The sequence below is a fragment of the Rattus rattus genome, chromosome 17 (genome assembly GCF_011064425.1).
Source record: "Rattus rattus isolate New Zealand chromosome 17, Rrattus_CSIRO_v1, whole genome shotgun sequence".
Taxonomy (NCBI): Eukaryota; Metazoa; Chordata; class Mammalia; order Rodentia; family Muridae; genus Rattus; species Rattus rattus.
The window spans coordinates 36,792,632-36,810,168 of NC_046170.1; the positions used below are offsets into that span (position 1 = coordinate 36,792,632).

At 47.9% G+C, this 17,537-nt stretch overlaps 1 protein-coding gene across 1 annotated transcript in view; it reads left to right on the forward strand.

Annotated features, from left to right (window-relative positions):
* Window positions 1-15,937: 15,937 nt before the first annotated feature.
* Window positions 15,938-17,537, forward strand: part of Gan (gigaxonin) — a 47,397-nt gene continuing 45,797 nt past the window's right edge. Inside the window, exon 1 of the mRNA XM_032887822.1 lies at window positions 15,938-16,139. Coding sequence (XP_032743713.1) covers window positions 15,973-16,139 — 167 coding nt within the window. The 5' untranslated portion in view covers window positions 15,938-15,972. The remainder of the gene's footprint in view (window positions 16,140-17,537) is intronic.

The following is a 17,537-nucleotide window of genomic DNA, read 5'->3' on the forward strand; positions in this document are numbered from 1 at the left end:
TGGGAGAAAGAGGGTGGGTCTGGAAGCAGTTAAAGGTAAAGTTTCATACACATGGAATGGTATGTTGATTTTTAAAAAAAAAAATTGACACAGAGTTTCGTTTAGCTCAGGCTCGTCTTGAACTCATAGCCTGGGATGACCTTGAACTCTTGATCCTCCTGCTTCCACCGTCCAAGTGCTGAAGTTACAGGTACATGACATCACAATGTATGTGGTACTGGCAATAGAATCCATGAATTCTAGCAATCACCTTCCCAACTGAGCTACGTCTCCCTGCCCGGTATGTTGATTTTTTTTTTTTTAAATATGTATGTATGTATGTATGTATGCATGTATGTATGTATGTATTTAATGTGCATACACTGTTGCCATCTTCAGACACACCAGAAGATGTCATCGGATACCATTACAGATGGTTGTGAGCCACCATGTGGTTGCTGGGAATTGAACCCAGAACTTCAAGAAGAGCAACTGGTGCTCTTCCTGTTGGGCCATCTCTCTAGTCCTGATATGTTGATTTTTAAAAATTGTATTATATTCATTTAGTGTGTGTGTGTGTGTGTGTGTGTGTGTGTGTGTTGATCAGAGGATGGCTTGTGAGAGTTAATTCTCTCCTTCCACCACATGTGGGCCTTGGGGATTCGAACTCACGTTGTCAGGCTTGCTGTCAAGCACCTTTGTTGCTGAGCCATCTCTGCAGACCTACTTTTATTTCTGTGGCTGGCTTCTCAGCATACTGTTTTTAAGGTTTGTCTATGTTTTTGCATGAGTCACCATCCCGGGGCTATTGTGACAGAATATTACTTACTGTATGACTGTATCACCCTTTGCTTCTCTGTGTATCTGTTGGTAAACATTTGGGCGGTTTCCTCATTAAGCTAGCAGGAACAAGTCTACATTGTGGACATTCATGCAGAAGTGTTGTTGACAACTGTGTATCTTAGTTGATGTTCTACTACTGTGAAGAGACAACAGGATCATGACAACTCTTAATTGGGGCTGGCTTACAGTTTCAGAGGTTTAGTCCATTATCATCATGGCAGGAAGCATGGCAACCCATGGTGCTTGGGAGGTGCTGAGAATTCTACATCTGCGTCAGCAGGCAGCAAGAAAAGAGAGACACTGGGCTGGGCTTGAGCATTTGAAACCCCAAAGCCCACCCCCAGCGACACACTTCCTCCAGCAAGGCCACACCTTCCAATCCCTGTCAATGAATGTCACTCTCAATGACCAACAACTCAGATCTATGAACTTATGGGGGCCGTTCCTATTCAAACCACCACGTTATTTACTTTCTTTATTTTAATGTCCAGGGTTTGCAACACAAGGGCTGGAGCTCCCTCCTGGACTGTTTTAGAGGGGAGACCAATCCAGGTACTTATTGTCTACCCTGGATTCTGGGGAGATTCATCCAAGTTGGCTATGGTCATCTGATCAGGAGGAATCATGTTCTTCCTTTGCTCGAGCTTTACTAAGACACGTAGTAAAAAGAAAAGAGAAAGAAAAGAGAGAGGAAAGAGAAAAAAACAGTCTAGCAGCGCTTCAAAATGTTAACACGTGGAGTTTCCATGTGACCCACTAACTCCACAGTTGGTACACACTCAAGTCGGTTTAGACTCAAACTCAGCACAGTTCTTCGCTTTGTACTTTCCCTCGTTCACCAGGGCTGTGCATTTATCCTTGGGCACCGGAATCTTAGTGGTTTATACTTCTTTTTAAGATCATCCAGCAAGCCAGCCTGGACCACATTGGCCTTGTAGTAAGCCCAGTCAATCGCTGGGGATTTCCCAGACAGAGTAGCCAACCTGATGTGGTAGAGCTAGCCTCAGGACTTTAGGGGGGTTTACAATTGTCTTTTTGAGGGTTGGGGATTTAGCTCAGTGGTAGAGTGCTTGCCTAGCAAGCCCAAGGCCCTGGGTTCGGTCCTCAGCTCCGGAAAACAAAACAAAAAACAACAAACAAACAAACAATTGTCTTTTTGGTTTAGGGCATGGTCAGCCAATGGTTTGTAGAGCAAATTTATGCCGAGCCATTGTGGGATCCTCTGCTAACCCCCAGTGAAGCTACTAGACTATTCCAAAGTCCCTGAGCCTATGGCGCTCCCACAGTTGCGGCATGAGAGTTTCAACACGTCCACATCATCCTTGGCTGCCGTTTTAATTTCAGCCACCTTCATAGGTATGTCGCAGCATCTTGGTGTGCTCGTGAGCATGAAGTCTCCTTTGGAGAAATGCCTACTCAAACCCTGTACCCCCATTTTCTGTGGTATTAATCGTTGGTTGTTGGTAAGAAATTCTTGAGGAGGGTGGTGGAGAGGTGGTCCAGTGGTTAAGGTTTTCCTGCCCTTGCAGTTCACAGCATCCACATGGGGTGGGTCGCAATTTCAGATGAACTCCAGTTCTAGGAATCCATGTGGGAGTGCCAGCACTGTCCACATTGCTGGCACATCCTCTCAGCTAGGGGTGAGGATGACAATTTCTTACCGCAACAAGAGTGTGTGTAAACTGACAAACCAGCTTGTGTCTGGCGAGGTGCTTCACAGGAAGGAGCAAGAGTCTTCCGTTGTGGATGAAACAAATTCCACTAGCCTAGGCATGGCCCAAAGCAATGAACATTGATTTTCTCGCTGTTCTGGAGGTCAGATGTCCAAAACAATGAGTCTTATAGTAAAAGGTAAGGATGCTGTGGGACACCTTCCTTCTGGAGGCTCCGGGGGAAACTCTCCTTAACTCACCTCATGCCCTGACCAGTGTCCCAACATCACAGTTTCCGTCCCTGCTCCCATAGGCACATCGCTTGCTTGTTTCAGGTCGAATCCTTCTCTGTCTCCCCCTTATTAATGCAGGGTGTATTTCTGTCTCTAGGTCTTTATTTTAGACACATCTGCAAAGCCCCTTTTCTGTAGCAGGTCCTATATTCACAGGCTTCAGCAGTTAGCATGGGGAGGTCTTTGGGGGGAAGGAATCGAGTGGCCACAAGCAGCTACCTCTGTTCTTCTCTGTCTTGATCCACCTCATTCTCTTGAGGCAGGGCCTCTCACTGAATTATAGCTCTCCAGTTTTCAATTAAGCTGCCAGCCACCAAGCCCCAGAGATCCTCCTGTCCCTGCCTCCCACCACCGTGTTGGGGACTACAAACATATGGCTATGTATGTATGTACACACACACACACACACACACACACACACACACACACACACACACACACACACACACACACACACACACACACACACTGCAGCGCATAGCATACAGTGATTTTGAATCTGAGCCGAGGTGTTTGAGGCAGGATTCACAGGTGGCACATGAGGGGATGAGCTGAGCAAAGTGTGCCCGGTGTGTGTTCCACCCCGAGGCTGCACAGGAAATTCTGCCATGCCACACCAGGGAGAAGCCAGAAATGCCTCTGGTTTCTAACACTCCAGATCTCGAACTAGTTTTCAGTTACTGAGTTTTCCAAAATCATGTATTGTTGCCAAAATGTTCAGGGCTCCTGCACTCTACACAGGACCACAACCTGCAGTTTAAGAAGCTAGAGTCTAGGGCTGGAGAGATGGCTCAGCGGTTAAGAGACCAGGGCATGGCATATTCCCAAAAATGGTGGCCTCACAACCATCTGTAAAGAGATCTGGTATCTGAGGACAGCTACAGTGCACTTATATAATAAATAAATAAATCTTAAAAAAAAAAAAAAAAAAAAAAGCTAGAGTCTAGACCAGGGCCTGGCATATAAAAAGGCCTCAGTACAGGTGGGTTGAGTGAACATATAAAGTCAGTGGCATTAATCTTCTACCCACTGTGGCCATTCCTGGCATTCAAGACCCTGAAGTATTGCCTGCGCGGTACCAGGCAGTTCTAAGTAATCTGTGGATTTTTCCGTTCACTGGTCTCCACCTTGCCCAGTTAACGCACTAGCACCCCGGATCTCTAAAGCAGATGACCTCAGTTGTTATCTCCACCAAGACTTGAGAGGCATCTTAAGGGAGAAGCGGACGTTTCAGCTTGAATGGCCATGTGAGTTTTCCAAAGGGGAATGACTGAGGAGTTGCAGTGGCCACAGCTGGAGACTCTTGAACTTGCTAAATTACCCCCACTGCTGACCCCTGACCCCCGACCCCTGACCCCCAACTCCTGATTCCCGACCCCCTGACCCCCAACCCACTCCCAGGCCCCTACCCCACTGTTCTTCCTCGAAGTTCTGTGTTTGTGTTTCTGTGTTCGGTTAGACTCAGGATGTCCCCTGTAGAGGAATCTTGGGCACTTGAAAAGGCCACAGGATGGCTGCAGGATTCTTATAGACTTTCTGAAATAGCGTAGGACTTGTCAGATGCGTAAGTGTCCCCAAGAAGAGCAGGATCCATGGCAGAGTCTCCACAGAAGCACTTCTGCCCTTGCCCGGCACTGACTTGTGACATATGGCTGGAATTAGCTCAGGAAGGAAAGTCAGTGTCTTCAATGGCTGGCCTTCTCCCTGTAGCTTCCCCAAGCTCCTGTGCTGAAGGTGCTGAGCCAGTGCCAGTTCAGCGATGGAGCTGAACGGTCTCCATGTGCATGAGACACTATTGCTTGAGGCTGCACTTTTCTTCACGGGTGAAATGGATCGTTCTAGTGTCCTTGGTTCTGCTGTGATGTGAAAGGACTTTTGGCATACAAATAATATAGAACTGCACAGTATTAATGGTAAAGAGAAGATGTAAATTGTTTGTGATATAGTGACACACTGTCTTGTCCTCTAGTCTATCTTTTATCCAACTATCTATCATTCATCACATTCATCACCTACCTGTCCATCATCTATCCACTTGTCCATCATCTATCCACCTGTCCATCATCTATCCATCTGTCCATCATCTATCCATCTGTCCATCATCTATCCACCCATCCATCATCTATCCACCTGTCCATCATCTATCCACCCATCCATCATCTATCCATTTGTCCATTCATCCATTCATCTGTCCATCCATTTATCTATCATCTATTAATCCATCTATTTTCTATTCATCCACCAACCATCCATCATCTATCCTCTGTCCATCATCTATACATTCATCCATCATCCATCGATCATCCATCTATTTATCATCTATCTATCCATCTGTCCATCCATCCATCCATGGTCTACCCATCTATCCATCCACCACCCACCCATCCATCCATCTATCCATCTGTCCATCATCTATCCATCCATTCACCATCCAGCCATCATCCATATACTTGCCAGAATTGTTCATTTTCCCACTGTGAGTATTAAAAACTCCCATAGTTGTGACCAGAGTTCCTCCGAATACACACACACATATACATATGAAAATTATCAGTAAGCTGGGGTCCAGAATACTCAGCTGCTCGATCACACATGTATGCGTCACAGTGGAGAGTGCTTGAATTGGGAACTCAATGCTATCCTACCACGCAGGTGGCAATCTTTGCCTATGTCCACCAGAAAATATCCACTAGCAGGAAAGGGGGGGGGAAGGTGCAGTATAGGGGTCTACCATTGCAGGCATGAAAATGCCTGTGTCTGCCATGGCATTCAATGCTTGTGTTAGTATCAAAGGTCCCCTCCATCTTTAAGAACAAGTGATGCTCCGGGAAGGGGGTGCACCTCAGTGAAACTCCCTGCCACACTCCCTCCCATGCACCTCATTTAGCCAAACCAGCTGCTCATCACTTATGTTTGTCTTATCCCAGGACAAGGGGGTTTAGAAATTTCTAGAGACCAGATTTGAATCTGATCCATTCCCCGCCCCGCCACCAGCCAAAGCCTAGCCTAGCCTAGCATTCAGCATAAAACACCACCAAAGCAGACCATGACTTGGTAATGACTTCCTGAAACCCTCCCTTCCCAAACCAGGTGCCACAGGAGATTCAGACAATTGCCGGTGGTCCCTGTCCTTCAGACACTTAGAACCGAGCTGGGGAGGCCAAGCTTTCGTCTTCCCACAGAGGAAACCCCCCAGGCTCTTGGAACACCATTTTAAAAGCTTAAGATTGTAACAAAGAAAGCAGTTCGTTACACACCCAACAGAAAAAGTTCACTAAATCGGATACATTTCGTTTAAAAGTAGCAACCCGTTCCCCTGGAAGGACCGCACTGTCTTGATTAAAGAGCACACCTGGGAGCCACAACGTGCAAATTATCGATGTCGAAACCACCTTTCCCAAGAGGGAGACACTGAAAACAGTCACCAGCCCAGATGCTATCTGGAGAGTTGATTGACTGGACCTGGAGGGAAGTGTTCAGAAGCGAGGTGGCCCAGTTAAACGCATGCCCCTTTCTGCGCGTCTGTATAGGCTCGGAGTCTCTTGGGTTTGATTGGCTGTTTACCAGGCCCTTTGCGGAGATCCTGGGAGTGCACGGACGGACGAGCAGTGACACAAAGGGTGTGGGAGTTAACAAGCTTTTCCAAAACATCATTCAAAATCCTGGCTTCTCTATGTGTTAGCTGAGGGTCCGTGGTTCTCTGGGACACAGTCTTTTAAGCCGTGACATGGAGGGCCTGATCTGTGACTTCAGATGGCCGAAAGAAAGGGCTGCTCAGTGTGATGGGTACTGAACTCCCTGCATAAGGAGGCACCAATGTTCCATGCATGGGCACCAGAGGAAGTGGTCATTATAGAGAAACTGGGTTGATGCCCCTTTATTTAGGAAAACCCCCAGGGAAGGGAAAAGAGAGATGTTCTCAAACTGTTGCTGCTAATACCATAGGCATGACGGCCAGTTTTTATGTTTCATTTTGCTTTGTATGTGTATACAGTGTGCATGTTTGCACGTGTGGCTGCTGGTGCACATATGTTTGAGTGCATGTGGAAACCAGAGGCCGATGTTGGAGTTATGTGAACTCTTTTCCTTGTCCATGAAGGCAGGGTCTTAACGTCAAACCCAGGGTTTACTGACCTAGCAAGTCTTGGTAGCCAGCTTGCTCTGGGCCGCTTTGCCTCTCCCTTCCCAGATTTGAATTTTAGGCTTGCCAACCTGCTCACCTAGCACTCACATCAAGTGTGTTCTTGGGATCCAAACTCTGTTTCAGTTTTTTGTTTAAATTATTTTAAGGGTTGGGATTTAGCTCAAGCACTTTTTGACCAGTGAGCCCCAGCTCGAAAAACAAAAAAAAAAAAAAATTATTTTTTTCTCTTTTTTTTTTTTTTTTTTTTTTTTTATGGGGTCTGTGATTCTGTAGTTTTTTTTTTTAAATTATTTTAAATTGCATGTGTATGTGCTCGCATATGTGCATGAGTGTGTGCATGTGCATGCATGTGTGTTGTTGTGCATGTCTGTGCATGAGTGTGTGCATGTGCATGCATGTGTGTTTTGTGTGTCCGTGTGTGTGCATGTCTGTGTGCATGTGTGTGTGTCTGCATGTATATGTGTAGTACCTGAAAAGGCCAGTAGGGGGTGTCTGATCCTCTGGAACTGTGGTTCCATGTGGTTATGAGCAATCTGACATGGAGGCTGGGAACTGAACTGGGATCCTCTGCAAGAGCAGTATATGCTACTAATCACTGAGCCACTCTTTCCAGCCCTGTGACTGTGCTTTTTATAGTCACTATTTACTAATCACTCACCACAGTGACACAAGTGTGTTTGTCAGAGAGGCAGGACATGGCTATGTGTCGGACAAGTTTCCCAGCGGAACATAGATGTGTTCCAGATGTGAACTACGCGACCAGCAGTGAGTCAGGTGGGGTCCAACTGAGATAGCTGTCCCCAGCTGAGGCAGGAGCATGCCCCCAGTAGAAAGCTGTAATGTGACAGGCCTGACAGCTAGACTCCAGGGGAAGAGTTCACAGTGCAGCAAGACCTAAAGGAGCTGAGTGGAAGGGCTCCGTGAGGCGATGCTGGAGACAGTACTAGGCCCTGGGAACAGGAACCAGGAAGGGGGACAAATCAGGTACATGAGGCCAAATCACTGGAGACTCCACTGGTTCCACACGCAAAGGTACAGGAATCATAGTCCTTAGGGTTGACCATAATCGATGGTAGATATGTAAAAGGAGAAAGGGCTGGCAAGATGGCTCAGCAGCTAAAGACGCTTGCTGCCAAGCATGATGGCCTAGTTCAGTCTCCAGGAGGAGGAGAGAACCGACTCCTGCGAGTTGTCCTGGGCTTGTACCCAGGGACCGACAGACATGTTAGAGATGGGATGATTGATGGTGGGGTGGTCCCTGTCTGCTGGGTTCCCAGAGGCGCACACAAGTCTGAATAAGCAGGCCACATCATCTTTGCCAACTAAATTATTGCTCTCTCGACATTCCTTCCCCTAGTAGCCAATTAGTTCCTTAGACTTAGTGCTGACCCTAATTGCCTATGGTCTCCCACAAGGGCAAGCACTTAGAACTTCGGTCTCAAGGTGTGAATGGATTTCATATTTAGGTCTCAGCAGGGTTGAGGTAGAGAACAGAAAACGCACACATCTAAGGTTGATCACACACCTTCTAAAAGGAAGCACGGGAAGACATCATGAGAGCAAGGCCTCCTCAAGGAGAACGTGAGGAAGCACCGCGGGTATGGTGCGATTCGGAAAATAGTTGAAATTACTTAAATGTTTAAAAGTAAATCAGAGCCAGGCAGTGGTGACACACGCCTTTAATTTCAGCACTTGGGAGGCAGAGGCAGGAGGATCTCTGTGAGTCTGAGGCCAGTTTGGTCTACAGAGTGAGTTCTAGGACAGCTAAGGCTACACACACATCAAGAAAGAAAAACCCTGTCTCAAAAAATTTTTTAAAAAAGAAAGAAAGGTAAAGCAGAAGGTGGGGGGGGGGTGGAAAGATTGCTCAGTGGTTAAGAACACTGGCTACTCTTGCTGAGGACACAAGTTTGGTTCCCAGCGTCCATATTGGATGACTCACAATTACCCATAATTCCAGGTCCAGGATATTCAATGCCTCTGGTCTCCGTGGGTATCTGTGTTCAACATGCACACTCATAACCACAGAGAAACATTTAACAAGTGGGGTGTGGTGGCACATGCCTTTGATCTCAATACTCAGGAGGCTGAAGCAGGTAGATCTTTATGATTTCAAGTCCAGCCTGGGATACATGAGATTTTGTCAATCCATAGATGAAGGCACAGGGCATGCTATAGAAGAGACGAAATAGGATATTTGAAGGTCTCGTATGGAAGGTAAAAGTAAGCGCTAGAGCTGGGAAACAGATGAAGTTCACCCAACCCCCAGGATTGAGAGTCAGAGAAAGATGAAAGGGAGAGAGATACCAACTTGGCCATGGAGACAGGGCTGGCTTTGGGGATGGAGAAACTAGAATTTGCTTAAAAGTCAACTACGGGTTAGTAATTCCCAAGCTTGGCGAGATCCTGCCAAAAACAAAGGCAAGGATGGTACGGGAAATAATAGTAATGATGATGATGATAATAATAATAATAATAATAATAATAGGAACAATATGGTGTGTGTTGAGGACCTACTGTGCGCCAGACCCTGTTGCCAGCCTTCACTGGCACCAACTCACTGTTCCTTCACTATTGCAGGTGAGGAGATGCACTGGTTACCCTAGGTTGGTAGAAACAGTGATGTGTTATAGACCATTCTGAGAATCACAGACTTAATCATCTTAATCAGAGCAGCCATGAGTACCCAGAAGGACGTCAGAAGGACGTCCAATAGCTAGCTATTCAGAGGACTCAAAGGAGTTCACAAACCATCAGACATAGCCAAGGCGCAGGTGAACTATTTATACCATGGGAACACTGATGAATGAACCAGCTCACCATACACCCAACAACATAGACAGAACTCTCGCTAAGGAGCAAAGTCTGAGTACCTTTTCTATATTGTTCACATAACTATAAACCAAAGCAAATGTCTTGGGTAAAAACTGCCACGTGAGACGGGAGGTGGCCCCCGCCTTTAACCGCAGCTGAGTTCGAGGCCAGCCTGGTCTACAGAGTGAGCTCTAAGACAGCCAGGGCTACACAGGGAAACCCTGTCTCAGAAACAAACAAATAACACTGCAAAGTGGTACATACCTTAACAGGACCACACCGAGGTTCTAGCATGGGATCTAGTTTGAAAGACAGCACTAAGGTAATCTATGCCTGGAGCTGTTGCCATCTAAGATTTGCAAGGCTCACTTCCTGTTCTTTAAATCACTCTCAATAGCCTAGCATCCTCGGAGTGCAGAGGTAGGTAAGGGAACAGGAGAGGGAAAGGGATGTCTGCCAGTAACTAATCACTTAGGGCATATACTTTCATGCTGGCTTTGTTTTAGGGTCTAGTGACAGAGATAAATTAACCCCGTGCAGCCTCCCGAGAGCCTCTATAAGAAATAAGCGGCAAGGACACAATGCACAAATACACGCACATAACTTGGGCAGGGGTTAAATGTACAGAAGAGAAACGAGGTGGGGTGAGGAAGCCACTATCTTGGAGCCATAAGAAGAATGAAACTGTCGGCAGACTCCCTGTCTGAGAGAGAGAGAGAGAGAGAGAGAGAGAGAGAGAGAGAGAGAGAGAGAGAGAGAGAGAGAGAGGATGATACAAAGGTCCTGGGGTGGAGGATGACTTAAGGCTGTTCCAGGAAGAGCAAGACAGTCGGTGTGGCTAGTGCGCTCTGAGAGGGAGTGTTCGAGGATGTGGTCACAGGGGATATAGGCTATAGATCACTCCCGGCTCTGCACAGCGTAGGAAGGGCTTTCATTGTTGTTGTTGTTGTTGTTGTTTTCTTCCTAAGTCTGATGGAAAGCCATCGGAGGATACAGAAATCAGAAGTAGCTTTGTCTGATTACCTTGTCGGGGAGGAAGGATCCCCAAGAAGGGCAGAGGGAGGGCAGAAGGGCTAGGTGGTGAGGGGTCAAATGGTATCGATGAGTCCGAACAGTCCGCCTGAGAGTTTGTGGGGTTTACTGGGGAGTGGGGTGAAGGACCCCAGACACAGCTAGGGGAACAGGTCAGTAGATAGGGATCTAGATCAAGTATACATGGCCTGTGTGCACAAGATCCTGGGTTCCATCCCCAGCACCACCACCCCTTAAAAAGTCCCGTTTCCTGCCACCGTGTAAACAGATACCATCAATAGACTAACACATACTTGCGAGGAATTAGAATTAGGTTTAAGGGGTCAAACCAGGTTTTTGTAACTTTGAAACATTTTATTTTTACTTTTGAGTGTTTTCTGTCTGTATATCTGTGCACCATCTGCATACACTTCCAGAGACCTGAAAAGAGCCGTCCCATCCGTTAGAGCTGGAGTCACACAGATGGTTGTGAGCAACCACGTGGGTACTGGGAGCGGAACCCTGGTCCTCTGGAAGAGCAGCTAATGCTCTTACCCGCTGTGCTGAGCCATCTCTTCAACCCTCATGAGTTCATTCCGTGACCTGCATAAGAGGCAGACGGCCATTGGCTATCACCAGTGGAGATGTCAGGCAGGTTACTGAATAAACCAGTTTGGAGGTCAGTGGAGAATTGTGGGCAACGGCCCCTGAAGTTATCTGGTAGGGATGGGAAAATATCTATCATTCCTAGTAACATTTATCCGTTCAGCAAATCTATACAGAGCATCCAGTGTATGTCAGGCACTGTGATGGATCCTGGGTGGGAGGCAAGGACAGCTCTACTTTGGTGGAGTTTCGATACAATGTATTTAGCTCGCTGGTTTCTGAGCCACCTTTCCGAGCCCTGTGAAATATATAGAACCAACTCCTGAACCTCATACACAGACCTGGCCCCTGAGTCAGCAATGTGGGAAGCACTTAGGCTCTCCAGAAAGAGCTATCTATGGATTTGGACAAATGACAGATTCACCCAATAAAATGTCTGAAGACAGCCTTAAAATGAATCAGAAGAGACCGTCTCGACCAAACGAGTCTTTATAAAGAGCCAGCTTTCGAGACTGGAAAAGCTTACAGGGTTGGAAGGGAGGAATCTGACCTTGGTCCTCTCTACCCTCACTCGGTCTCATGACTGACCTTGATGGAGCCTTTGACTCATCTGAATTTCAATCTTCTCTTCAATAAAAATGAGCCCATCCAACCCCAGATTTTTCAACCTCCCGATTATTTGTGTTACAGTATTTATTGTCTTGTGCTAACAGTTACTTTAAAATAAAAGCCCAAACTCCCAAGGGGATACTTCTCTGGAGAGCTCAGTTTTCAACAGAAGAAAGCTTTTAATTTTTTTTTTTTTGCAATAGAAATTGTTCTTTTCTCAACTGTAAACATGATACAAGGTCAGTGAAGAAATAAAGTACAGGGAAGTGCACAGACTAAAGACTTACTTAGTAACCCATGTCTGTCCTCAGCACTCCACCTGGTATGTGTGTGTGGAGGGGGAATGGACAAGTAGCCAAAGCTGTAAAAAGTGTATAAAGTCACTGTTACTACTAGTATCTTGTAAATGGTCTTTGGGGAGGGAGGGAGGGAAGAAGATGAAAGGAAGAGAGACAGAGAGATAGAGAAAGGAAGGCTGTGAGTTGTGTTGTCAACAGAGACTGAAACCGGCCAGGCAGTATGGGATCTCTCTCAGATCGAGTGTTTCACAATAACTGCTATCTGATACCTATGGAATGCCGGGAAACAAAAACACCGTATACACAACTTCAATGATCATAATTAATATCAAGGACAGATCAGTTTGAGCAACATCAAGAATGGCTGCAAAGCATTCCAAGACACAGCCAGGACTGACTGCTCTTCTACAGAGACAGGGAGTTGTTCCTCTGAACCCCAGAACTCCTCCTACCCCCTTAGCAACAGGTTGAATACTTTGGGGACACCTGAACTCAATCGGACACATTTTACTGTGAGCCTAGCATCTGTAGGATCAACTCCTTCCAAAGGGAGCCGATGATTTTCTGATGATCTCTGAGACAGGATTAAAGTCAGATCTTGGCTGCAGACCCATGAGATTTTTTTTCCCTTCCGTGGAATGAGCGCTACCACTTAATGACATATGGCAATCAGCTGGCCTGGAGGGGATGTGTTCTTCAGCTCAGCATCCTACATCACTCTACCTGATTTGCTAAGTAATGCATGCGGTGGGAGCATCTGCTAGGCGCCAGGCATCCCAGGAAACACAGGTGCATCCAACACCCACCCTTCCTCACCCTTGCTGACAAACCCAGAGGAGGAAGAAAGTGCAGCACTAAAGCTCACACACCAGGAGCTCAGAACAGCTGGGATGGGGAGTTGGCTCAATGTTGCAACTGTCCAACATACACAAAGCCCTGAGCTGGATCCCAGCACCATAGTAAATTAATAAAATACAGTGAGATGAATACAGCACTTGCCTACCTTGTCCTCAAAGGCAGGACGAGGAGGAGGCTTATAGTCACGTTGGAGCTGAGTTTCAAGAATGACTCAGAATTCAGAAAGCAGAGTGAGTGATGGGGACGACTGGAAACAGTGGAGGTGCTGTTGTGTCCTGTTGTGCAGGTGCACCTTTCCAGCCGGTAACCACCTTCCTCCCGACTGATAACGACTGGTTGGGAGCCTCTGCCCAACTCATGCCATCCCTTTCCAAGGGAAACACTAAAAATTCATCTCTACCAGGAAGAGTCTGCCTGATCTATACTCACTCCTAGTTGCTTCTGTGGAGATAACCCTCCCCACTCCCATCCTCAGATAACTGACCAGCATCCTGTTATCAGAGCTGTTTATTTTGGAACCTCTGGCATTTGAAGAGTAGACCACCATTATGATCAACTAATATGCTCGTGTCAAATACCTGCATTGGGTAGAGCTCTCCTAGTCATATACAGCATGGGAGGGCTAGGGAGGAGGGGTAACTGTGCAAGCATCTGAGGATGCCAGAGGTTGACACCGGGTGTCTCCTCAGTCACTTTTCTACATTCCTTTTGAAACAGGATCCTTAGGATTCTGATTCTGGCTAAACTGGCTGGCCACCAAGTTGTTCTTGCCCATCACCCAGTCCCTTCTCCAACCCCAGCTAGTATCACAAGTGCACCCTGCTGTGCCTGGCTTTTTCCATGGGTGCTAGATAGAGTTCAGGTCCTCACGGTTGCACGGCAAGCACTCTAAAGACCGAATCATTCCCCCTACTCACATACTCCACTTTTGACAACAGCACAATTGAGAGAAAAATGCACGAGAACAAAAAATACAACCCAGGAAACATTTATTTAATATTCACACTTAGAGATAAAATAAAAAACCATCTACCATCCATCCAACCCTAAGTGAGTGGCACTGTGTACCAAGTACTTGGCATCTGGAAATCAGGCCAGCCTATAATATACATAGAAGTTAGCTAGTCGTATGGATAAAAAAGTGTCTTAAAGAGCAATGTTCAAAAGACAGCAACTGCTTACACGAAAGAGTGCTGACTGAACCCATAAGCACTATGCCAGGTTTAAGGAGAAGACATCTGCATTATCTTATTATATTTTCTCAATAGGCACAAACACAGACGCTAATATGCCAACAACGCAGCTCACTACAGGCCTTACTAATTAGTAACTCACAGTCCCTAGTTAGCTCTACTCCACTCTGCTTTCCTAGACCTTAGTTTTGACACAGAGTATACACTTTTTGGACCGGGGACTTGACGGAGGTGGGGGGTGGGGGGTGGGGGAGGATTTCTGGCTGAGAACTCACAGAGTTCTGCCTGCCTCTGCCTCCCGAGTGCTGGGATTAAAGGCATGTGCCACTTCCTTACCTAAAACCTGTTTGCTAAACCTCCTGGCTTAGATTCTAGATATTTTTATCACTGCACCCATAGATACTGAGCTGTATGTGAAACGGAACTAGAAACGTGTCAATCTTCTACTAGTAACTTCCTGGTCTCTTGTCCTGAGAATACAGTTTATACTCTGATCTCTACCAGGGACTCCAAGGCCTTGCTGTTGCTAGGGTGAAAACGCAAGACTTTCTTGGGACCTTTGGACTAAAAGAGGCTGTGCTGATGCACTGAAAACTCCATCCTGTCTTACCTTGAATGCTGCCCCAATGTCCTGATCCTTGGTCTTCATGAAACCTAATTTTCTATAGGTTTGAGCACCTAATGTTTGCATAAAATGGTAGCTATTTCCTCCATTTCCAAGCACTTTCAGCAACTTCCGGGGACACTTCGAACAATATGAGGCTTCCCCCTGCAGAGTGAGTACACCCAGAGTTGCTTACTATCGCAGCCTTGATCTGCCTCTGTGGGAAGCCTAGCCCCCGCCATTTGAACATCTGGCTTTTATACTCTCAGCTTTTCAGACTTTTATCTTTCCTAAATGGTAGGGATGACAACCATGCAATTAACTGGACCCCCTCTCCTCCCCAATTGTAGTCCTGTGCGGGGGCGGGTGAGGGTCATCTACCACCCAGGCCACCATCTAATCTGAGCATCGATCTGCTTTAAACACCCCGATGTTAGTAATGTCCGCAACACCTTACCCCTACAGCGGTATTTAAAACCCTGGCTCCCAATCGCAGACCCTGCAAGAGGAAAACAACTTCCTTGCCACAGCCTTGCAAAACTGAACTGCCTAGTCTCTCGCTTCACCCGCGACATCTTCAGCGAATGCTTCTGGCGGACTCCACGCTCTGCCCGGGAATAATGGACGTGAACGTAGCGAGGCGTAACTCCCGCGAAAGGAATAAGTCCTCGGCTTCACTCTGCGTCTCATCCCCGTCCACACTCAGTACTCGATCACCGAAACTAGGAATTCGATCCCGCCGAACCGCTAAAACCTTCTTCCCGCACCAAGTCCAGAACGCTGGGCGCGCCCGGAGCTCACAGCCCAACCCTTCTGATTGGCTGCTGCGAAGTAGGGCGGGGCGCGGGGGCGTCGCGGGAAGATGACGCAACGCCACAATTCCTTAAAGGCGCCGGCCGCACGCGCTGCCGATGGCGCAGGCGCGTTGTTGAACTTCCAGCTCTGACTCCAGAGCTTCACTCAGTCCCGGCGGGCGGACGCGCGGAGTGGCCGGCGGGGACGCGCGCGGGATTCGGGCAAGCGGGCGGGCGGGCGGGTCGGGTGGCGGCGGAGGAGCGGGAGGCGCGATGGCCGAGGGCAGTGCTGTGTCCGACCCTCAGCACGCCGCGCGCCTGCTGCGGGCGCTCAGCTCGTTCCGGGAGGAGGCGCGTTTCTGCGACGCGCACCTGGTCCTCGACGGCGAGGAGATCCCGGTGCAGAAGAACATCCTGGCGGCGGCCAGCCCGTACATCAGGTGAGCGGGCACCGCCGCCCATCGCCTCCGCATCCCTCCCTCTCTGGCCTGGCCGCTTGCGGCTCCCGTGGCTCTGCCTCCGCGCCCCTCCGGCGCCCAAGGGCCTCTCCCGGAGATCCCCTTCCCCACCGAGATCTCCCCGACCCCGGACCCCCGGGATGTGCCCAAAAGCTCCAAAACACGGTGTACCGGCCGTCCTGGACCCGCACCCGGGAGCAGGGCGGGGCTGCTTTGGGAAGAGCCGCCCCTTCGCCCCGACAGGCCCCGCCCGGCCCGCGGAGCCCCGCAGAAGTTTACCTCCGACTCACCGCACAGTGAGCCAGCCGGGTTTTGCGCGGGGAAGCCAAAACAAACACCCGCGGCATAGGCAGGAAACCCTGTAAGATGTCGGTGGGAAGCCCCCACCCACAAAGCCCAACTGTCACTTCCCCACTCCCTTGTTATAAACAGGTTAAACTGTTGCGAATTTGTGAAGACCCACTGTCATTCTTTGGATACACTTACGGTCGAGGACCCAGAGATTGTAACCACCAAGGGGGCACTATAAAACTTCAGCGACAGAAACCTTAGCCCAGTTTACTAGGTTAATGAAAAGGTTGAGACCCAGCTTATAGCATCTGATCAGAATTTGCGAGGAGGGCTCCTGTCTTTTCTTTAGCAACTTTCCTTCAGGCAAACTGGGTTGCTCTTTTAATATCGGGGGGGGGAGGGGGACTAAAAGCTGGAGAAAGTGCCCAGTAAGCTGGTTAAATATAGACTAATGGTAGACAATGTCACTAGAATTGGCAGGCCAGAAAATGGAAAAATCTGTCTATGCCGTTCTTAGAGCTCTGTCCCTGCAGAACTCGACACATAAGCTGTACTTAATCTTTGCTTTTGGAGACCTTCGAAGTCAGAAGCAATCCAAGTGCCCTTGAAACTTCTGGCTTCTATCCTAGTCTTACCTTATAACATTGGGCTCTTTGTGGACTTGGGGGTCAGGTGTCTTTGTTAATAGGAGATTTAGATCACCAACAGGACAGCTCATAGCTGGCAGTTCAGAGGTTAGGACAATCAATCAAATTGAATTTCCAGGCCAGACCTTTCCAGTATCCAGAGTAATCGCTGTTTGGGAAATGCTTGGGAATACTACAATGAATGCTGTATTGTTACAAATGCTTAAATGGCACTTGGCTCGAAAGTTGCACATCCTGAAACACTTGCTGTCTCCATCTGCAGTAAACCTTGTATCTCTGTGAGCCACAGTGTAAAGTCAGTGGGCCAAAGAGTTTTGTTTCTTGCTGGGACCTCCACAGAGAACTGGTGCCTGGTGCCAGAGTAAATGTGTTGAATGAATGATCACCTTCCTTTCCAGTGGACCTCAGAGGTTCGGCCCTGTTGTATTTCCATGTTAACTGA